The 24,539-nt window shown below is 37.6% G+C and overlaps 1 protein-coding gene across 1 annotated transcript; it reads right to left on the minus strand.

The window, feature by feature from the left end:
* Positions 1–2,785: 2,785 nt before the first annotated feature.
* On the minus strand, positions 2,786–14,707 carry LOC141398418 (uncharacterized). The gene is made up of 3 exons (XM_073975703.1): positions 14,415–14,707; positions 3,925–4,444; positions 2,786–3,850 (listed from the first exon to the last, which is right to left on the minus strand). The coding sequence occupies exons 1-3, from the start codon at positions 14,705–14,707 to the stop codon at positions 2,786–2,788; spliced, it is 1,878 nt and encodes a 625-aa protein (XP_073831804.1).
* Between the last annotated feature and the right edge of the window lie 9,832 nt (positions 14,708–24,539).

Below are 24,539 nucleotides of genomic sequence, written 5' to 3' on the forward strand. Positions count from 1 at the left end.
CTGATTACACTGTGACATAAAATGGAAGTCAAGGTCTGGGGGTAGAAAATTCATGAATTGAATTATATTAAGAACTCCAAAGGACCCATGGCAGAAGTTTCTGAGTTATGACGTAAAGACTTTTTATTGACCCCCAATAACGCTTTATATTTTTGTTCGGCCATACTGTTTTATCATTTTGAGATGAAATGTTTTCAGATAAATGAAATGAAGAGTCCTTTTGTAGATTATTTTGTCCTTTAAGCTCAGTCCCTTCCATGTCCTTCCTGTTCTTGAACTGAAAAATAAACACAAGATCAGATTTTCTTCATGAAAAAATCTACAGAAATGTTCCTCCGAAAATTTTGGTAAGCACATCAAAATTTATCGACTTTAAGGGGTTACGGCTACTTACAAATTTTACAAAATCGAGCATTTTCTTATTTGGTTATTTTAAAGAACAGGTAGAATAGAATATATTGCAAAAAATTCGAGTCGATCGGACACTAATTAGCTGAGATATGAGCGTTAAAAATAGAAAATTCATTCTGATTTGTATGTATGATCGAAGTTTGAAACGCGGTTTTCTCAAAAAGACAGGGCCCTCTCAAAAACGGGTGATCTGATTGTCATGTGTTTTTGTGGGATTATTATACATATTAAAAAATATGGCGTAAAAACTGTCAATTTTTTTAGTTAAAATCGGAATGTCGATTTTGACTATTCACAATTTTTTCAAAAGTGGGTATTTTTTAATTCCGTTTCGCTTAAGTACAAATCTATTAGGTTTTTAATGATCCCATAAAAACGTATGCTGATCTGTTTATTCGTTTTCGAGCTACAGCGGGGACCGCAAACAAATTTTTCAACAAAAAAATCCAAAAATAGTCTGTAAGAGGTATATCGAAAGCAAAACCTGTCAAGGAAAGTAGAAATCGTCACCTTTACAACGATGTGAAGTAGGTTGTCGTAGGTGGTCAAACAACAGAGATATCGCAATAGTCGGTAATGCATCCCTTTCTCCATTTTTTGTGTAATCACACTACAGGTCGGAGTTTTGATCGGATCATCACGAAATTGTGGGGGTTGATGGGGGTCTCACAGAGAAAGAAGCCTATTGATGGTTGGCGCACAACCCACTTTTCCCTTTTTTATTTGAGTTGGACTAACGATGCACTTAAATGCGTCTCAACAAACTTGACCTGTATTAATGAAAACATTCAGAGCAAAGGCGCTAAGCTATCCCAATTTTAATATTTTGAATTTTACCAGTCAATAGCTTATGCACAGGGGTAGTGGTGTAGGGTATCACATAGTCGGTCCCAACCCGACTATAGCCTTGGCTCACTTGTTTTCACATAGTATTGTGCCAGACTATGAAAATTTTCATGAAAATGTTTTAAGCTTATGGGTTAGAAGGTCCTAAAAGTTAAAAAATTGTCATGCAATATTTTCAATTTCTGGCACAAGAGATATTTTCTCACGAAGAAAAGTTCCTCCCAGAATATTCTCGTGCTTGTACTTTGTTGCTATTTTCCAATTTAAGATTCAGTAGAGACAATATAGATATGAATTTTACTTCATATTTATCTTCTGAAGTTAAATATTATATTGGAACGGAGGTCCTTACTAAAGAATATGTTAGCAAAAACTAATAGATTAGCCTATATTGGCCCAAATATATGAAAAAGTTAAAAATTTGTGCACATTTTATTAATTTTTACCAGTATAGGAATTTACACTCGTAGTCGACCCGCAGTCGGAGTCGTGAAAAAGTTGGTGTGGAGTCGGAGTCGACCCAAAAATACCTCGACTTCGAAACCCTGGTCGTGAGGGTCGACCAAGATCGGTCGTTGTGCCAGAAAAAAAAATATGCCGTGCATAAACGGATAATGCGAGATAGCCATATTAAATACCGTGAGATAGAGGCATCCTTGGACATTTCTTCCACTAACTAATATTTGATATTGCATAAACACCTGACCGCAAAAATGTATTTTTCTCGTTAGATCCAGCAAAATTGGATAATCGCTCAAAGAAAGTCTCCTGTGAATTGGTTCAAAGAAATTTTGCACAAAATCGTTAGCGGTGCTTCAAATGACGTTTATAAGATCGTTACAGACGACGAATCTAGGATCTAGCTTAAGAGCCGGAAAAAACTAACCGTGTGAGAAATATAGGACGGTTAATTCTAAGTGGTACACTATAATTTGTTTGCATGAAGTCTCCTGAGAAATTCAAAAAACGAATAAGAGAAGACAAATCATTCTGCATCATGACAATGCGAGCTCTCACACATCGATTCAAACCAGCGCCTGTTTGACCAGACAAAACGTGGAATTGATGGGTCATCCGCCGTACAGCCTTGACTGGGGATACAATGACTTCATTTGATTCCAGAATATCAAGAAAAAAAGGCGTGGTCAACGATTTTCGTAGCCAGAAGTTGCTGTAAAAGCGTTCAAAAACCATGTTTTGGAGGTGCCTCAATCGGCGTGGAAAAAGTGATTCAGCAATTGGTTTGAGCGCATGAAAAAGAGTATAAATCATGCTGGAGACTACTTAAGAAAACAATAAAACTATTTTTGATGGTAAATATTCGCGTTTTCATTGTTAGGCCAGATAGTTATCGTTCTGCCCTCCTACCCTCCATATTATGGCGGAAGGTATAATAATAATAACATTAATTAATTATTAATCTTTTTATTAATAAAACATTATGATTACTCTCAAATTTACGCAGTACAGCTTCTATCTTATACTCGTATGATATACAATACTTTATACAAAATTTTTCAATTTCACATTAATCAGTCCATATATTTATTCTATTACGTTTACGTCGCAATAATCTCCGACGACGCTTAAGCCAACCGCTTATTCTATGGACTACAATTTCTCCCATTAAAACGCAAATACATCCCATTAAACAAATGAAAAGCAAATTCAAAGCACCATACAAATGAACTAAACTCATGGCCCGCGGTTGTTCCTCCGTTTTCAGCTTGCGAAAGGTATTTTCAAAGAGCAAATATTTCTCCCAATGATTCATGTGACCTTCGTTTATGTAATTATCTATGTACCAATTGAAGCGGCGAAGATAAATAGAATCTTTCATCATATAAATACTCAAACGCTGGGTGAAGAAAATTTCTGGAACCACATAAAAATCGCTATTGCTCGTATTGCGATATCTAAAGTAGCCATAATATTCATGAGCTGTCAGCATGGCTGTCTTATCGCTTAATCCATAGCTTTGCAGGTCATTGAGCATGGGAAAACTCTCAACTTCCGAGTCATTCAAAACAATTGTCAGTTCGGGAATTCCTTCGAAATGTTCTACGCTACGATAAACCGATTCGCTCATAAGAAGGGTATAATTTTGCTCCTTCAGTTGTTGAATGCTAGTTGGAGGCGGTTTGTGCATATCGTGTCTCAGGAAATTAAACATAAAACCCTGATAAACGTTACGCAACACAAATGAGGCCCAAAGCCATACAATTAGCAGGAAACGTGAAAATGGTACTCTGGGATCGGTGGCAACTGGACCACCCAAACTTATTATCAACATGTTGTAGACGGCAGGTTGTCGCCTTCTACCCAATACTAAATGTTTAATTTGACGATCTATTTGAGTGACATAGAAGATCACAGCATAGCCAATCACCAGTATGAAAATAAGCAACAGCCAAATTTCCTGTCTGAAGGGTAACAAGAGCTTTACAAAAGGTGTATATGGTTGGGTTTTTGCCGAGATCACATAATAAAAGGTGCTTAAATAATACGTGGTTGATGGTGTATAGGTGTCATAGAAGGATGTTGGTTTATAGTGGAAGGCCCCAATTACCAAATCGGTGCCTGTTGAAAAAAGCTAAAAAGAAAACACCAACATGAAAAGTAATTAATTAATTTAAATACAATTTGAAGTACCCACTACTTACTTACCTCATGCAACATTCCTCGCTCATCGTAAAGTGTGCGATTTATCTCATCATCGTTCATCCAACGTATGGTCACCGTGAAATTCATACGTTCTGCCAAATACTCCAGCAAATGTCCTTCTAAGCCACGAAAAGATGGCTTGGATCCTGCCTCATTAGATACGACCTCAAAATATGGCATATCTTCCCAGGTGGCACAAACCAAAGGGCAACCATGTAAATTACTTACTTTGGAGACATAAAATCCCCGGTGAGACCATAAACCATTGATAAATCTATTATTAATAAACGGTACATTGGCCATACAATGAAATTCGGAAAATGGTTGAACAAGGAATAGCAGAATACTATTTAGTCCCGCATAAACAATAACATTGGCATGTGAGATGCCAGCATCTAAAGATACCTGAAACGACGTATGCAGCTCATCGTAGTACTGACTGGGAGATGGCAGTGTGTACAGTACAATGAAATAGGAACCTTCGACATAAAGATGATATTTAAGAATATTGCTGTAGAGATATCTGGAAATAGAAAAGAAATTATAATAAGTAACAAGTAAGAACGGCGTTAAGTTCGGCCAGGCCGAACTTGTTATACCCTCCATCACGACTTCTGTTGAAGTAAAATGGAACAATTAGTTTCCTTTCGTTTATGAAGAGGACTAAATAGCTAATTTCAGCAAGTTCGGTAAAACAATGTGACTAACTTTTAAAATACCGAAATTCGGGAAGTACCGTTCCATTGGGGTCTATATCAACACGTCGATCTATATCTACAAATTTCTGGCGGAAAGCTTTTAGAATCCAAAAAAAACTAAATACCAAATTTCCGATATTTCGGCAAAACCTTCAAAATACCGAAAATCAAGAGGTACTCTTCTATGGGGGATATAGGAACCCGCGAACCTATACTGATAATTCACTTCTGGAATATTTTATAATCACATAGAAGCATAAATAACACATTTCAGTATTTCAGTGGGATATTGATGTCACAACCTTCAGAATTACGAAAATCGGGAGGTACCATTATATGGGTGCAATATCGAAACGTGACACGGTGCTCTTGAAACAATTTTAAATGGAAGGTGCTTACACCTCGGAAGTTTTAGCGGATTCTGAAACTACAATGTTCGTAGATGAGAAAAATCAAAAAAACAAAAAAAATCGCCGGAGCGCTTTTTAAATAAATCGCGATTTAAGTTGACATTTTTAATGGTTGTTTAGGTTTTCAAGATTTGCCTTAGAAGCCGTAAGTCCTATCAAAATGGGACTAAGGAAAATGTTGTAGCTATGAAAATTCTCTACAAGATCGACCTATATGGTATTTTCGTAGTTTATACCATATTTGAGATATAGAAGTTCAAATTGGGACAATGCACTGACTGTATCGCCTCCTTATAAAACAATGTCATGAAGGGTGCGCCTTAACTAACTTTTGATGAAAACCGCTTACACAGGGACAATTTTTGTGAATTCTGAAACAGCAGTGTACATAGATGAGAAAAATCCAAAAACAAGAAAAAGTCGCTGTAGGGATTTTTAAATAAATCGCGGTCAAAATTCACATTTTTAGGTGTTTTTTAGGTTTTCGCGATTTTGCTTGGAAACCGCAAGTCCAACCGAAATGGAGCTAAAGAAAATGTTGTAGCTGTGAAAATTCTCTAGAGGATTGACGTTTATCATTTGTTCCCACCCTGTACCATTTTTGAGATAAAGAAGCTCAGTTTACATTTTTAGGTTTTTTTGTTAGGGTTTCGCGATTTTGCTTGAATACGGTAAGTCTTATCGATATGGGACCTGAGAAAATCTTAAAGCTGGGAAAATTCTCTACTAGACTGGCTTAAGTAACTTATACCAAGTTGTAACATTTTGTTTAGATATATAAGTTTATGTTGGGAATTTGAAGTTATGACATTGTTTTATAAGGGGGCGATACAGAATTGAATTGAATTTGAATTGTCCCACTTTGATCTTCTATATCTCAAAAACGGTAAATCCGACGAGAATACCATAAAGGTCAATCTTGTAGAGAATTTTCATAGCTACAACATTTGTTTCAGTTCCATTTTGATAGGAAATGCGGTTTCTAAGCAAAATCGCGAAAACCTAAACAACCCCTAAAAATTTCAACTTAAATCGCGATTTATTTAAGAAGCGCTCCGGCGATTTTTTTTTTTTTTTTTTTTTGATTGTTCTCATCTGTAAACATTGTAGTTTCAGAATCCGCAAAAACTTCCGATGTGTAAGCACCTTCCATTTAAAATTGTCTCAAGAGCACCGTGGTGAACCTATACCAACGAATTTCATTCAGAAAGGCTTTTACCTCCAACAAAGACTAAATACCATATTTCAGCTCTTTCGGTGTGATAATGAGGCTAAAACCTTCAAAATACCGAAAATCGGGAGGTACCGTTCTATGAGGGCTATATCAAGACGTGTACCTATACCGGCAAAGTTCTGGCAGAAAGTTTTATACCCCCAACGAAGACTAAGTACCGAATTTCAGCCATTTCGATGTGATAATGAGGCTAAAACCTTCAAAATACCGAAAATTGGGAGGTACCGTTCTATGGGGGCTATACTTAAGCGTGGACCTATACAGACAAATTTCATATGGAACGTTTAATACCCCTAAGAAAGACAAAATATCAAATATCAGCCATTTTGGTGTAATATTGAGGCCACATCCTTCAAAATACCGAAAATAGGGAAGTACCGTTCTATGGGGGCTATATGAAGGCGTGGACCTAAACCAACAAATTTCATATGGAACGTTGAATACCCCAACTGAAAACTAAATACCAAATTTCAGCCATTTCGGTGAAATATTGAGGCCACAACCTTCAAACTACCGGAAATAGGGAGGTACCGTTCAATGGGAGGCTATCTGAAGGCGTGGATCTATAGCGACAAATATGGAACGTTTAATACCCCATATAAAGAACAAACAAAAAATGTCAACCATTTCCGTGGAATATTGCGGACACAACCTTCAAAATACCGGAAATCGGGAGGTACCGTTCTATGGGGGCTATATGAAGGCGTGGACCTAAACCGACAAATTTCATATGGAAGGTTTAACACCCCCCAATAAAGACCAAACACAAAATTTCAGCCATTTCGGTGAAATATTTGGGCCACAACCTTCAAAATACCGGAAATCGGGAGGTACCGTTCTATGGGGGCTATACTAAGGCGTGCACCTAAACAGACAAATTTCATATGGAACGTTTAACACCCCCCAATAAAGACCAAATACCAAATTTCAGTCATTTCGGTGGAATATTGAGGCCACATCCTTCAAAATACCGAAAATAGGAAAGTACCGTTCTATGAGGGCTATATGAAGGCGTGGACCTGACCAACAAATTTCATATGGAAGGTTTAACACCCCCCAATAAAGACCAAACACAAATTTTAGACATTTCGGTGAACTATTGAGGCCACAACCTTCAAAATACCAGAAATAGGGAGGTACCGTCCTACTGGGACTTTATGAAGGCGTGGACCTAAACCAACAAATTTCATATGGAACGTTTAATACCCCTACTAAAGAACAAATGCCAAATTTTAGACATTTCGGTGAACTATTGAGGCCACAACCTTCAAATTACCGAAAATAGGGAGGTACCGTTCTATGGGGACTATATCAAGGCGTGGACCTATACCGGGCAAATTTCATATGGAACGTTTAGTACCCCAAATGAAGACCAAATACCAAATTTCAGCCATTTTGGTGGAATATTTAGGCCACAACCTTCGAAATAAAGAAAACAGGGAGGTACCGTTCTATGGGGGCTATATGAAGGCGTGCACCTATACCAACAAATTTCATATGGAACGTTTAATACCCCTAATAAAGACGAAATACCAAATTTCAGCCATTTCGGTGAAATATTGAGGCCACAACCTTCAAAATACCGGAAATAAGGAGGTACCGTTCTATGGGGCCTATATGAAGGCGTGGACCTATACAGACAAATTTCATATGGAATGTTTAATAACCCAAGTAAAAAGGAAATACCAAATTTCAGCCATTTCGGTGAATATTGAGGCCACAACCTTTAAAATACCGGAAATAGAGAGGTACCGTTCTACGGGGGCTATATGAAGGCGTGGACCTATACCGACAAATCTCATATGGAATATTTAATACCCAAAATAAAGAACAAATATACAATTTCAGCCAGTTCGTGGAATATTGAGGTCACAACCTTCCAAATACCGGAAATAGGGAAGTACCGTCCTATGGGGCTATATGAAGGCGTGGACCTATACCGGACAAATTTCATATGGAACGTTTAATACTCCTAATAAAGACGAAACACCAAATTTCAGCCATTTCGGTGAAATATTGAGGCCACAACCTTCAAAATACCGGAAATACGGAGGTACCGTTCTATGGGGGCTATATGAAGGCGTGGGCCCATACCGACAAATTTCATATGGAACGTTTAATACCCCCAATAAAGACCAAATACCAAATTTCAGCCATTTTGGTTAAATATTGAGGCCACAACCTTCAAAATACCGAAAATCGGAAGGTACCATTCTATGGGGGCTATATGAAGACGTGGACCTATACCAACAAATTCTTGGGGGAAAGTTTTTTACCTCCTACGAAGACTAAGTACCAAATTTCAACCATTTCAGTGTGATAATGAGGACAAAACCTTCAAAATACCGAAAATCGGGCGCACGATCCAAAATTTGGCATTCGTAATATTTTGTTTGAGTTCAAAGATGACGATAACCGATTTGGTCCATACTTTGCACATCGTGAAATTTCTACCAGATTTATATGAGGTTTCACTATGGACTCAATCGGTCCACTCCTTCGGGTACCGCCCACACAAAATTTCGGAAAAGTTCAGTTTAGGACCAGCTCTCGAATCTCTTTGATTTTTGTTGTAGCAACTTCTATTTACTGCCCTCCATACGACGGTACAAATTTCATCAGGGGCAAGTCCATACTTCCTGAGAAAATAGCCTGAAAAATGCATAAAACCCCTATGACAGAGTGTGTAGTGGTTGGAGCGCAAGATAACTTTCGAATGTATCCACGATTCGGTCCAAAATATTTTGTCCAAACTTAGTTTAAGTTCGAAGATAAGTCATATCGGTTCACTCCTTCCACAAAAGTTCAAAAATGTTCGGAAAAATTGTGCGCAAGATAGCTCTTGAAGGGAGGGACCAATTAGGTCCATACTTTACATATCCTAATATATCTACCAGATATAGATCAGGTTCGAATATTGACTATATTTGTCCACTCCTTCAGGTACCTCCCATACAAAATTTGGGATAAGTTCACTTTAAGACCAGCTCTCGAATCAATTTGAGTTTTGTTGAAGCAACTTGCATTCGTTGCCTCCATTACGACGATAAAAGTTTTTTTAGGGGCAAGTCCAAGAGAAGGCAAGTTCTTGAGAAAACATCCCGAAAGTTGTAAAAAAACCCATATGGTACCATATGTAGTGGATGGAGAGCACGATAATTCTCGAACTGATCAACCGATTTGTTTTAAAATTTGGCCTTCGTCATATTTTGTCTAAACTTAGTTGCTGTTCGAAGATAGGCAAAACCGGTCCACAACGTCTGGTACTTCCCAACAATATTTAAAAATGCAAGATATATCTTGAACGTGGGAACCAATTTAGTCGAAACTTTGGATCTCCAACTATTTTGTCGAAATTTAGTTTAACTTATAAAATGGCCCATCTCGGCCCTATCCTTAGGGTACCTCCCCCACAAAAGTTCAACATTTGTGCCTAAGTGCAGTTTAGGGTCCGTTCGAAGATCCTTTGGAAATGTATATCGATGCTGTTCGTTGTGGTCCTGTTTACAGCGACATTATGTTTTCCGTAGACATGTCCATACTTAGTGGCATACTGGTGCAAAAGTTGTACGATGACCCACTGAAATAACTAGTGGGCGCGATATGTACAGAAAAGATATGACTCCCAAAATAAGATTCACTTCCATAATGGACTATGTCGGTCCATTCCTTCAAGTACCTCCTCAACAAAGCAAAACTTTTGAACTTTAATCCTAATCCACATTTTTGTCGGCAAGTTCAAATGTCCAAAGGGGGCCACAAAATTCACTCGATCTGTCCGTAGATGAAAGGTTCAATTCACTTCGGCTGAGGGTATATCTCTGTCGACAAAGCCGACTGAAACTTTTCATAACAAGTAAGAAAAAATTAACCCTCATGCCAGTCACAAAAGGGATCTTTTTGGTCCCTTTTTCCAAAAACTTTTAAAAACTCCTTTAAAATGTGTTCGTATCAGATCAAAATATTCTACAAAATTATTTGTCATAAAATTCTACTATAGGTCCCTGAATACACCAAAACTCTAAATCGTACCTAAACGTTCTAAATCCTATAATGATGCCAGCTACTCCTGCTCTGATAAAATTGACCCTTGAAATCGAAGTAACTAGCCATATCATAACTAAATTTGTTATGATCATTCATGATATATACATGTATATCAGTTTCTAGGGTTAATTCAGTCAATTTTATCAGAGCAGGAGTAGCTGCCATTATTATAGTATTTAGGACCATGCCAAAATCATGGATGTTAGGACTCGTATGTCAGATATACATATATTCACTGGACAATAGCCGTAGACCATCCACGCATTTTCACATATAATATCAGGAACCTATGACTTATCCTGATGACGTTATTTTAGTTTATAGCATTAAAATACGTAATTTTACAAAGTCCGATCTGGGTTATCAATATTTTTCCTATATATATTCACCATAGATATTCTAAAAACAGTTTGGATTGAGCACAATTAATCTTCTGAAAGAATTTATTATGAAAAACCTGAATAAAATATATTTTGTGACCGCAGATAACGAAAATGTGAATAAAAACGGTAGAATATTGTCCTAAATCATATATAACAAGTAAGCCAAGGCTATAGTCGGACGGGGCCGACCATGTAATACCCTCCACCTTTACCTCTGGGAATTAGCTTTCCGCATACCAAAATTTCTTTATGGAACAAATACACTTATTGTAAGAAATAACTTTGTGGATTCCGGTACCGTATCACACCAAGCTTAAATAATAACATAATAATTGTTTCACAAACATCCCAAAAGGGACAACGCTCAATGATATGGAACCCATAGCTTATCTCCGAGTCCGAACGGCGTGTCCTAAGACACCACTTGTAGAGTAGTTTTAAATGACTGAAATACTTAAAAAATGTCGCAAACCTTACTGAAGGATATTTTGCACCCGTTCAAAATTTGATTTTGACTGGCTGGGGAATCGTTTTGAAAAAAGGTGGCAAAGCGATCCATGCCGCAATATATGTATAAAAATACAATTGGACAATTAAAACGTTAGAGCACCATGTAATTTGCAATAATGCAACGACTGGGAATGGGAAAATGTGGTTCTCTACACAAAACCCATTATATATTAAGCAGTAGGCCCGTTATATAGCAGACACTTTATTGCAACTTTCATCAGAGGGAATAACAGTAGTTCTATTTTCATATGTAGTATACTTTGCCGGTATAAGCCCTCCAGGTAATAAAATATAGACCAAAAATATTTTATTGTATTTTTCGAACAAAAGTAATGGTCCATTTCACCCGCTAAATAATATCAGATCATCATCCAAAATTGTAAGCATCTTCCTCTACATATCTCCTAACATCGTGCAAAATTTCGTGATTATTGGGCTATAATTGCGACCTCTAGTGTGTTTATCATTACACTACAAACAAATAACAGGGTATATTAGGCTGTAACTCTGTTATCTTATCATGTACATCGACACAATTGGCATCAATAGAAAGGTCAATCGTTCCTCTTCCAAGTATAGCTTACTTGCCCGGCATGTCTCTTCCAGGAATAAAGATATAAGCGGTATATTAAAAAATTTCACAATTTTCACACAAAAGTTGTGGTCCATTAAATATTAAATTAAATTAAATATTATCTGATCGCCGCACAGAGGACGAAATCATTGATCTAGCGGCGCGAAAGTCAAAAAATCAAAGTATAAAATTGCGAAATGTTTTCCATTATATCGATCACAGACACTCTGCTGACTAAGATTTTGTTTTTACTTTTTTGTTGTTGTAAATATTCACTCAGTTATTCAGTGTCAAGTGCAAGAAATTTTGACGGATCAGATTTTAATAAAATTGTTGCTAAAAACCTGATCTCATATTTGTTTAATTGTTAAATAAATTCGTAATAAAACTAAACAAATTTTATTTTTTATTGATAGGGGAGGGTTTAAGTTAAATTAAAATAAAATGTTTGGGGCCTGATGTTACATAGTTATAAAGCAATAAATTTTCAAAAATTATTACTTTTTGTATGTTTTGAGTGCAATATACTTTTGTTGGATGGAGCGTAACTACAAAGGTCCACCGAGGTTCGGTCCAGTTATTTTTTTAATAATTAAATTGGACTCCCTAGATTCCGAATAACCAAAATTTAGCTGCAAATAGCTGCAAATCTTGCTGATAAATGGTCTTGAAAAATAGCTTAAATCCTCAAAATACCCAAAATCTGTCGGTACGGTTATATGGGGGCTATATCAAAATGTAGACCTATGTTCGCAATTTTGGGTGGAGAATTTTTGTGTCCACTGGGAACCCCAAATACCAAATTACACCTAATTTGGTCGGAAAATGCAGCTTTAAATCCCCAAACTACTGAAAGTCGGGAGGTACCTTAAAAGGGGCCTATACCCAAACGTGGACCTATGTCCACAATTTTTGGTGGAAAGGTTTAGTGATCACTATGAACCCTAAGTACCAAATAACAATTAATTTGGAAGGAAAAGGTGGCTTAAATCCTCAAAATATCGAATATCAGGAGGTACCGTTATATGGGGGCTATACCAAAATATTTGCCTATGTTGTTCATATTTAGTCCATAATTACCCACAGACACAGATTGAGTTTGTGCAAAATTTCAGAAAGATATCTTCATTCGTTTCCAAGTTATTAATTTCGCGCCGCTAATACTGTGCGCCGTCTCAAATCACAAGCTTCTTCTTTGTCATATACTCTTACCTTATTTAAAATTTCGAGGCGATCTGACTACTATTGCGACCTACAAAGCATCTACAAAATCGGATAAAAATTATGTTTTTGGTCCATTTCACCAGCTAAATATTTTACGATCATCCCCAATTAAAATAGCGATCTATTCTGATGTGAAACCGACCTCCATACCAAATTTCGTGACGATCGGTCCATAATTGCGGCCTGGAGTTTGATTACAATTTATAATGTACAGACGGACACACATCTCTAAATCGATTTATCTCGCCGAGATATGAAGATTGGTATACCACATTGGGGGTCTCCGACGAATATTTCGCAGTGTTACATGAATTTTTACCAAAACAAACTTATAATACCCTTTCCACATAGTGGTGTAGGGTATAAAAAGCGAAAGCTTCTGGAGAAGTTAAATATTATAGCTACAAATTTCGTTTGTTCAGAGACTCATAATGAAATTTGATTTGGAACATTTCTTCTTTTGACACAATCCCCACAAAGTGAAGTATTTTAGGAGATTTTGACTCAGTATGGGAAAAATTATAATTATGAGTCTAAAAGTTTAACAAATAATTTCTACCTATAACACTGTGAACCGAAATTTTGGGGCAGAGATAATTCCTTTTGAGAATGAAAGCCCTTGGTGAGTATATTAAGAATCCCGTAGGACAGATCTGCCGTGAGTCGAACTTCCGAGTTATGGCGTGATACGATTTTTGCCGAAGACCCTGTAAAGCATCTGAAATTAGCGTAATATCTTTGTTAACTGTTGTTTTAGCTCATATATGAGATGAGATGTCTTCAGTCAAATCGAATGACCATTTCGACCTTTTAACTTGCTTCCTTCAATGTCCTTTTTTTCCTTTTTTTAAGAACCGCTATAAAAGTACCACTTGATGACGTCTTTCAGCTCGAAATATTCCTCAAAAATGTTGCTCAGAAAATTTTAGGTACGGTTTTCATTGACAACTTATCGATATTGTCGCGTTGAGGTTTAATTCTTTTCATAAAAAGATACCCCGCATTGTTGTCAGCAATATTGCCAAAGACACTTTATACCTAAAATGCAAGGATTCCAAAGAATCTGATGTCGAATATTTCAAAACTTGTAGAAATGGGCGGAACTTGCCACTCCTATTTAGGTTACTTCGCGACGTAAACTTTCAAAATGCCGTTACACGTGTCTTCTTTTTTTGGTCCTCTTTCATAATCTGGCCGAATTATCTTGCAATTATTTTTTGTCTTGTACAAAGCAATTGTGGACATACGCAAGGGCGGATAAACACACATTTAGTATATGAAGAACAGTATACAAAAAGATCTACGACCAATATGTCAACATTTCGGTATCAATGTTGTAATCTATACCTTAAAAATACCTTTTCCCACAATTTCTTACCAAGTAACACACCCACACATTTCGTTTCTACTCACTCTAATGATTCCTTGGAATCTACCAACAATATTCCATAATGTATATCATCCATAATTGGTATAGGTTGGTCATTGGTAAGAAAAATTCCAATACGGCTATCTATCAATTTCAACGTTATGCCAACAATATCGTGGAATAAATAAATATTTTCAATGCTGCGAACTTTGATGTGAACATTTAATGTACGTCGATTATTTTTCTCCAAGAAAAAACTTTCAATAATATCCACCAGAGCTTCAGAAATATTACGGGCAATTTCTTGATGATTCAACTGTAATGTTTGTGGACACATTGTTGCAGTCACTGGTCGGCTGATGAGCATAAGCGTATAAACGATGACAAAAAGTAATGCTAAACCGTAGTAGTATTTAATCCTAGACATGATGACACGCTAACGTTTAGGCGATTACTAAAAGTAACATCAATGAAGTTTGGTCATGCCATAATGAATGGGCCATACCTGTGACATCTTTTTTTTTTGCATTTTTGTAAATAATATATCATTATACATACATATGTATGTATGTCAACATTTGAATGCTGTCATTAAGAGAATGCTCTCGGTATTAGTGTCCTACACACCACCAAAGGAAGTCAGTTTTATATACTCAAAATAAGTGATTCAGTTTTCGGGGAAACGTAGCTTAAAGCAGCCAGACGTGTCCACGCATTGCAAAGACTTAAAATTGCAGTAAATATGTATACTGTTCAGCTGCGAATGAAATAAACACCAGATCAAGGCGGATTTGCAATGATTGTCTAGGAAAAATTCAGTGCCAATGATCACTGGATTGATGATGATTGTCCCTTTGGCACTACTTGAACATCCAATACACTTGGGAACATAAGGCTTCAACAAGAGTGTTGTACATAGGTTTATTGTGGCACAATAATTTTAAGTCTTGAAAGTATTTATTTTATTTCTGTAGTTCGTTCATCGTTGTTCTTCGCCATGTATAGTCTGGGCATCAGCTGTCCAGTGAGTTCCATTCTAGGGCCTATCCAACTCCATTTCTTTCTTAATATTCTTAAGAAGAAAAAATAACTAAAACAAATGAAAAATTGATAAGTGCTGATTGCCCTACAGTATTGGTTATGCTGCCTGATGGTACGGAGAGTGAATGTTATATTAATGTTTGCAATGATATGCTTGAGGCTGTGGTAAATACTAACCATAATCAATCCCACGGCGGCCGGTTGTATGCACCGGATTGACTCGGAGGAATCTTCGACCAGGGGCCGTCACCTCAACAATTATGTGTTTGTGTTCGTGTATTTTTTTCACCGTGGGAGCGCCAATTTATCCCGGAATGCCTGCTCCGAGGTCTTCTGGTCCGTGCCGCGATAGAGATGAACTCTGGGCCAGTATGGATCTGTTCCGTTTGCCAGATCCGCATACACCACATATCATCAATGGTGAGATGTATGGAATGGGTGCACTTTCGTTGGTGCTCTGGCCTTAGTACCACCCGGGATTACAGCGATAGGTATGTTGCTGCTTGCTGCATCAGCGCGTTGCCCAGAGCGTCTTCTACGTCGGCGTCTTATTCTTCGTAGTCTCCCCAACAACAACAAATGCAGCACCTAACACCACAAGTTGTTGTTCAACGGCCCGAAAATGCATCTTTCCTGCAATTCAATTGCAACGGTCTCCTCAATAAGGTCAGCGAAATTGTAGATTTTATGAGTTGGAAAAACATCATGGTTGCCGCGAACCAAGAACAAAGCTCACCGCCACTTGTAGCTTGCGTTGTGATGGTTACAACGCGCAAGAAGCGGAGGAAGAGGAGGACTTGCTTTCCTGATACACCAGTCTGTCCAGTACAGACCTATCTCGATTGAGCTTGAGCTTGTCTCTAGTGACCCATACATGGAATGTATGGGGGTAGCAGTAAAGTGTGGTACTGCCGAGGTAGAACTGCTTAATGTCTACATACCGCCGATGAATAGCTGTGCCCGGCGTTATATGCCCGATATTAGTTCGCTTTTAGAGGGAAATAACCGTCTGGCGCTAGTGGACTTAAATGCTCATCACGAGCTTTGGCATTCCGTCCTAGGTAGTGACCAGAGGGGTAATGCGCTGGCTGAGCAAATTGATAGCTCCACGTTTTGCACGTTGAATGAAGACGCCATTGTGTCACCAGGTCTGATAAATGACGTATCCTGGCAATCCGTCATTTCCCTTAGCTCAGACCACCTCCCTATCATCGTCTCCGTTGACAGACCACCCGATTTCATAACCTCTGAACGCCGTACTTTCCTGAACCATGGGAAAGCTTATTGGCAAGGGTTCAGAGAATTTACCAATCACCGCTTCAGATAATTGCCCACTCCCTCAGATCCTCGGGTAACTGAGAAAACTTTCCGGGATATCATCACTGCAGCAGCCGCTCGATATATACATACTTGCCGGTCAAATACCCGAAATAAGACCAAATTTCCCAGCAGAGGCGACGGGACTATCAAATGAGCGTGATGAGCTTCGTCGTACGAACCCTGAAGACCCAAGAGTTAGAGAGCTTACCCTTGAAGTCAACAGGTTAGTAGGCGAACATAAGCGAAAAAAGTGCTAGACCACCTGATGCAATGCAACATTGGTGGAGGATTAAGTAAATTGTGGGCTACGGTTAAATCACTCTCGAATCCGGAAAAGAAGGATGGCAGAACAGCAGTTACTTTTAACGGCGTGACAGTAATTGACCCAAAGAGGTGCGCGTGTTATATTAATCATTACTATTGCATGGCAGCCACATCGTTGCTTATTGGTTTAACGGACAGCGTTAGGTAAAAAGTTAGTGATGGAGGTTGTTGTGTGTTGCTGTCGCTTGACCTTGAAAAGGCACTTGACAAAATTAATCATGCTGTGTTGGTCGAAAAGCTTTTCGAGAGGTTCAATTTGTATACTCTCCACCATAAGATGGGGGCATATTAAGTTATTCCGTTTGTAACTACTCGAAACAATCATTGTAGCCCCACAAACTATATATATTCTTTATCAGCGTGCAATACTACAACGGTATAGCCATGTCCGTCCGTCTGTGAAAATCCCTCTAGCGTCGGAACGGATTGCAGTAGGTGGGTGAATTTTGGTAGAATCTATTATATATACGTAGGACTTTTGGTATTGAAAGCGGGCTATGAAGGTCCACGTTTTCGTATAGCCCCCATACAAAGTGAGGCGTCGTCGTTTTAAGGAATTTTTAAGATATCTGTCCCATTTTACCACCGAATTGGTTGTAAAACATTTCTATAAAAACATTTCTACCAAAGTTTGTTTATATAGGTCCACGTTTTGGTATAGCCCCCATATAACGCCCTATATATAGTTCGCATCACTTTAAGATATTTTGAATGTATTAGTCTCATTTAACCACAGAATCGGTTGTAACTTTGTATTTTGTGTGTTATGTTTATGTAGGTCCACGTTTTTATATAGCCCCCATAGGACGATATGTCCCGATTTTCGAAATGGCTAAAATTTGGTATTTAGTCTTCGTTGGGGGTATAAAACTTTCCACCAGAAATTTGTGAGTATAGGTCCACGCCTTCATCTAGCTCCCATAGAACGGTACCTAACGGTATTTTGAAGGTTGTGGCCACATTAATCCACCGAAATAGCTGAAATTTGGTATGTGGTCTTCGTTTGGGGTACTAAACGTTCCATATGAAATTTTTTGGTATAGGTCCACGCTTTTTATAGCCTTCAAAGAACTTACCTCCCGATTTTCGGTGTTTTGAAGGTTGAGACCTCAATATTCCTCAGAAATGGCTGATTTTTGGTATTTAGTATCCGTTGTGGGTATAAAACTTTCCCAAGAAACTTGTCGGTACAGGTTCACGCCTTAGTATAGCCCCCATAGAACGGCAATTCCCTATTTTCGGTATTTTGAAGGTTGTGGCCTCAATATTTCACAGAAATGGAAATGATGTAGTTCATAATTTGGTATTTAGTCTTCGTTGGGGGTATACAACTTTACAGCGTAAAGTTGTCGGTATAGGTACACGTCTTCAGATAGCCCGCATAGAACGGTACCTCCTGATTTTCGGTATTTCGAAGGCTGTGACCTCAATATCCCACCGAAATGAGTTAAGGGTATACAACTTTCCACCTGAAATTTGTCGGTTTCTGGCAATATCTCCCTATTTTCGGTATTTTTGAAGGTTTTACCTATATTATCCTACCAAAATGACTGAAATTTGATATTTCGTCCTCCTTTGAGATGCAAAACTTTCTCCGAGAAATGTATCGTTATCGGTCCACGTTTTGATGTACACCCATGGAGAGGTACATCCCGATTTTCGGAATTTTGAAGGGTTTAGTCTCGTTATAACACCGAAATGGCTAAAATTTGGTAGATAGTATTCGTTGAGGATATAAAACTTTCCACCTGAAATTGGTCGGTATAGTTCAACGTCTTCATACAGCTCCCATAGAACGGTACCGCCCGATTTTCGGTATTTTGAAGGTTTTAGCCTCATTATTCCACCGAGGGGGCCACCGTGGTGCAATGGTTAGCACGTCCGCCTTGCACTCAGAAGGTCTGCGGTTCAAATTCCAGGCCAAGCAACATCAAATTTACAACGGTGGCAAAATTCCCCCTCAGTAATGCTGGCGACATTTCCTGAGTATTTCAGCCTTGAAAAACTTCTATACAAGTGGTGTCGTAAGACACGCCGTTCGGACTCGGCGATAAAAAATAGGTCCCATATCATTGAGCCAATATGAATCGGCGTGCACTCATTGATATGATAGAAGTCTCCCTTGTCCCTTCGGGGATGTTGTGGGAACATATGTATGTATGTATGTATTCCACCGAAGTGGCTGAAATTTAGTTTATTTAGTCTTTTTCTGGGCTACCAAAAATTTCCCTCAGAAATTTTTCGGTATACGTCCACGTTTTGATGTACACCCCATAGAACGGTATATCCGAATTTTCGGTATATTGAAGGTTTTAGCCTCATTATAACACCGAAATGGCTGCTGATCGTATAGGTCCATGTCTTCATATATATAGAATTTTCGAACTTCATTCTGTCTCCTGTACATCTCGATGTGTTCACACTCCCGCTTTTCCATCTCTCTCTTTTTCCTGCGAAAAATACGTTTCTCCTCTCTCCTTATCTCCCGACACCTCTCTCGTGCGCTACGCTTTGCTACTGATTGTAGAGTAGCCATATATGCCGCGTTTTTCTCTTCGGTAGCAGCACGACAGTCCTGGACATACCATGGATTCCTTGGTGGAGGTCTCTGGTATCCAAGTACTGATTTTGCGGCTGTTTGCATGGAGTGGGCAATGTTTTGCCATTGCCCTGATATGTTATCGGGACGAGGAGTGCTTTCATTAAGCAATTGGGCTAGTTGAGTGGAATATGCTGTGGCTATCTGTTGTGTTTGCAGCTTACCGATGTCTAACTTCCGTGTTGTATTTGTTCATGCTTTATTTGCAACGATTAGACGGGTACGTACCTTTGCTGCAACAAGGTAGTGGTCCGAATCTATGTTTGCTCCTCGGAACGATCTTACATCCAACGCGCTCGATGCATGTCTTCCATCTACCACAACATGACAATTTGATTATTTGTTCTTTGATCTGGAGATAGCCAGGTGCCCTTATGAATATTGAGATGATTAAATCTGGTATCTGTTTTTGCAGCTGCAAAGTCTATCAGCCTCATACCATTGCCATATGTTTCACTGTGGAGGCTGAATTTCCCGACTGTTGGGTCAAAGATATTCCCCTTTCCAATTTTGGCATTAAAATCGCCTAGAATGATTTTAATGTCATGGGCAGGGCAAAGGTCATAAGTTTCTTCTAAGCGCTCATAAAATATATCTTTGGTCTGTTCTTTCTTGTCTTCAGTGGAAGCATGAGCGCAAAAAAAACTGATGTTGAAGAATTTTGCTTTTAATCGAATTGCAGCGAGTCTTTCATTCACTGGGGTGAAGCTGGAGACTAGATGTTTTAATCTCCGACCAACTACAAATCCGCAATGAAACTCATGCTTTGTGCCATGGCAGCTATAATACAGTGCCTCACCTTTATGTGTTGTTGTGACGCCTTTCAGAATCCATCGTATTTCCTATATGACAGTAATGTCGGCCTTGTACTTTTCAAGTAAATCTGCCAATGCGTAAACAGCACCTTCTCTCATGGTCCTTAAAACGTTTGCGGGGTTCGTCAACTTTACAGGGATTTGTTTTCCTTTTCTTTCGTTTTTTCATAGTAGGCTGCATTTTTCTAGGGGAGGATTACTAACCCGACGCCCAAACCCAAGTTTTTAACGTTCTTTAACGGATGTTAAAGGCAGCTCCCCAGGTGACACCACGGGGAGGTCAGTGTGCACATGAGATGAAAGAGGGACCAAGATAAATCCTGTTAAAGCCATTCAGGACCGTACCTTGTGTAGTTTATCGGAATGAATTCATTTATTCTATTTCATGTACTATACAATAGTTACAACTAATCTATACATATAAAAGAGCTTAGTGATGAGTGAGTGACTGACTGAATGGCATATCATCGCCCAGACGAAACCGCTGAAGCTAGAAAGCTGAAATTTTGACTGTGGGTTGCTGTTGGTGTGTAGGGGTGAGATAAGGCTGGGTTTTTGGAAATTCGACCTAAGTACTTCGACGAAAAGTACTAAAAGGTACTAAATATGGTACCCTTTGTATTAGTCAAACGGGAAGAGCTAGAATTTTGAAATTTGGAATGAGGGTAACTAATGGAGGGTTAGAAAGATGTACCAAATGGTTTTTGGAAATTCGACCTCTAAGTATACGAAAAGTACTAACAGTTACAAAATTTAGTACCAGTTGTATATTTTGAACGGATTTAGCCAGAAACTTGGAATTTGGTATGTACAAGAAGGTTGGAAAGTTGTGTTTATAAAAGGAAATGGTTTAGGAAATTCGTACTCATGTGTTCGAAAAATACTTAATGGTACTAAATTTAGTACAATTTGGATTTGGGTGAAAGGAGAGAGCTGGAAACCTGAAATTGATATGGGGGTAGTTTTGGAAATTCGTACTTATGTGTACGAAAGGTACTAAATGGTACTAAATTTAGTACAACTTGGATTTGGGAGAACGGATAGAGTTCGAAACCTGAAATTTGGAATTATGATTACCGTTGGAGTGTAGGATTGAGACAGGTTTGGAAGTTCGTACTTATGTGTATGAAACGTACTAAATGGTACTAAATATGGTACAATATGGATTTGGGTGAACGGATAGAGCTGGAATCCTAAAATTTGGAATTAAGATTTAACAGTAAATGAGGATTGAGGTAGTTTAGGAAAATCTTTCTTATTGGTACGAATAGTACGAAATGATACTAAGTTTGGTACAATTTGGAATTGGACGAACGGATACATCTGGAATCTTGAGATTTGGAATTACGATTGAGATATGTCGTCGTTGAAATATGTTGTCGAAGTACGTACCATACGTATACGAAAAGTACTTAATGGTACTCAATTTGTTTTTGGGTGTAGGGACAGTGCTGAGATACGGCTGATCTTTTTGAAAATCGAACTAAAGGGGTACGTACAGTACTAAAATAAAAATAAATTTTGATTAAAATTGGTATTAGTGCAACAAAATTTTCAGCATTTACCATTTCCATATTATATATTGTTTACTTGTTTTTTTATAGCATTTCCGAATACGAAGTAGCGGGCATTTTGCTAGTATGATATACAGTGGTAAGTAATATTAACAGGGTAATTCATATTTGATAATATTATACAACATCTCCCTTTTTATAAAAAGAATATAAGGTGTTTTATAATAAACCAAATTACAAAATTAATTCTATAATTATTTCAATCATTGAACCTTTTTGGCTTGACAATTTTACTTCCACTTCTTGTTACATATTCTTTAAAAACATGTTGAGATCCATCATAAAAACTACAATTTTCATCACTCAATGATTCATTTACAACTCCATTGACAATTTCGGTTTCAGCTTCCAAATTTTCATTTTCGGGTGTGCTATCGATTGGTTCTGGTCTAGACACTTTCTCCTGTATACTACTCCATCACTATCCCCTACAAGAAAATATCTTGGCTCTTCACAATTTCGAATAATTTGCCCACTCGACCATAAATCATTTGGGATTCTTTTAAATAAAACGTTGTCACGGGTCTTTTATTTGACTTTAACTTTTTTGAATTTCTATTATACCAATTAGCTGATTTTGTAATTTTTTTATTTACTGTTTTCTTATAATTTTCTTCGTCCACAAGTTGGGGCTTAAAATTACTAACTACTGATGGCAATTCCTTGACATTAATAATTCTGCTGGGCTAGGTAAATTCCTATTTGGAGTCGTTCTATAATGTAAAAGGGCTATATGTGTATCAAATCCGCTTTCCTCACATTTTCTTGATGGTCTGTATAGATCTTTCGGCAAGACCATTAGACCTAGGATGATAAGGACTTGACTTTATGTTATGAATACCCCAATCAGAAGAGAATATTGAAAAATCTTTGGAGTTGAAAGGTGGACCATTGTCCGAAATAAATATTTGTGGCATGCCATGTCTGGCAAATATAGCTTTAAGTTTAATTATAACATATGCACTAGAATAACCATTTGTCAAAGGCGCACTTTCAATATATTTTGAATAAAAATCTACCACAAGAAGGTAAGACTTTCTTTTATATTCAAAAATGTCAGATCCAACTTTGAACCATGGCACATCATAAATTTCATGAGAAATCATCTCTTGCTTTGGCTTGGAATTACTATACTTTAAACAAATTTCACACGTTGAGACCATATTTGTAATGTCATTATATTTTCGTGTTAAACTTTGACATCTTTGCATTCCCATATTTGTATCCCTTTTAAACTAAATCGCCTAGAATTGTGAGTTCATCCTTAATTTTGAAATACGGACAAATTTCTGAGTTTAGACAATCTTTAAAATTTTGCCATCTATTCATAATGTAATATTTGATTTTTTTAATCACTAAATCTGATTTAATATGTTCTTTTATTTCATCCACATTTGACAACGGAATTTCCATATGGGATCTTAAAAAATTACAATGAAGAGCTACATCGTCATCAAAATCACTAATGCTTTTTCTTGCAAGGGACATCTAGATAAAGTGTCAGCAATGTACATATACGTACTTTCCTGGTTTGTATACCACATTCAGATCGTAGCATTGTAATCTTCATAAATCTTTGCAATCTTGGAGGAATTTTATAGAGAGGTTTTTTAAACAGAGACACTAACGGTTTATGATCTGTCTCAACAAGCACCTTACAGCCATATGTATACTGATCGAATTTTGTATGTACCTCCAAACGGTATCGCAAATAATTCCTTCTCTATTTGAGCACAATTTATCTGGGCATATGTGAGTGATGCTCAGCTGTATGCAATTGGATTTTTTCCATGCAGAATTGCAGCTCCTACAGCGTGTTGTGAGGCATCAACAGTGAGGATCAATTGCTTTTTCGGTCAAAATATGTTAAAACTGGTGTTTAGTCATTCCTATTTTTAAACTATTAAATTCTTTTTCTAACATTTCGTTCCAGTGCCACTCAATATCCTTTCTCAAAAGCTGTCTTAAGTTTTAATTTTTTAGGGACAAATTCTCAATCAATCATTCCTAAGAATCTCTGTAGCTCAGTTATATTTGTTGGCCTAGACATCTCCATTATTGATTCAATTTTGCTGGTATCAACTTTTACTCCCTCACTATTAAAAAACAAGTCCAAAGAACTTAATTTCCTTCATAAAAAAATTTAGACATTTTCCTGTTGAAATTGCAACCAACCTGTCTCGCCCTTTCTAGGACCTTTTTCAATATTTGTTCATGTTCTTCTAAAGTTTTCGAATATATTAAAAAATCGTCAATATAAATCAATAACCCTTCAATATCCCCAAACAATTTCATAATGTCTGCGTAAAATATTTCCGATGCTGCGTTTATTCCAAACGGCAAACGTAAAAATCGTTAGAATCTTTCTCTAGTGGAACCATCCAAAACCCGCTTTTGGCATCAATGCTGCTGAAAAATTTATATACTGCCAATTTTGCTTTGCAATCATCTATATTAGGAAATGGAAAGTGTGGTCTAAGTATCGCCTTGTTTAAA

Source organism: Musca autumnalis, unplaced genomic scaffold (assembly GCF_047663935.1).
Source record: "Musca autumnalis isolate F117 unplaced genomic scaffold, ASM4766393v1 scaffold_3, whole genome shotgun sequence".
NCBI classification, from domain to species: domain Eukaryota; kingdom Metazoa; phylum Arthropoda; class Insecta; order Diptera; family Muscidae; genus Musca; species Musca autumnalis.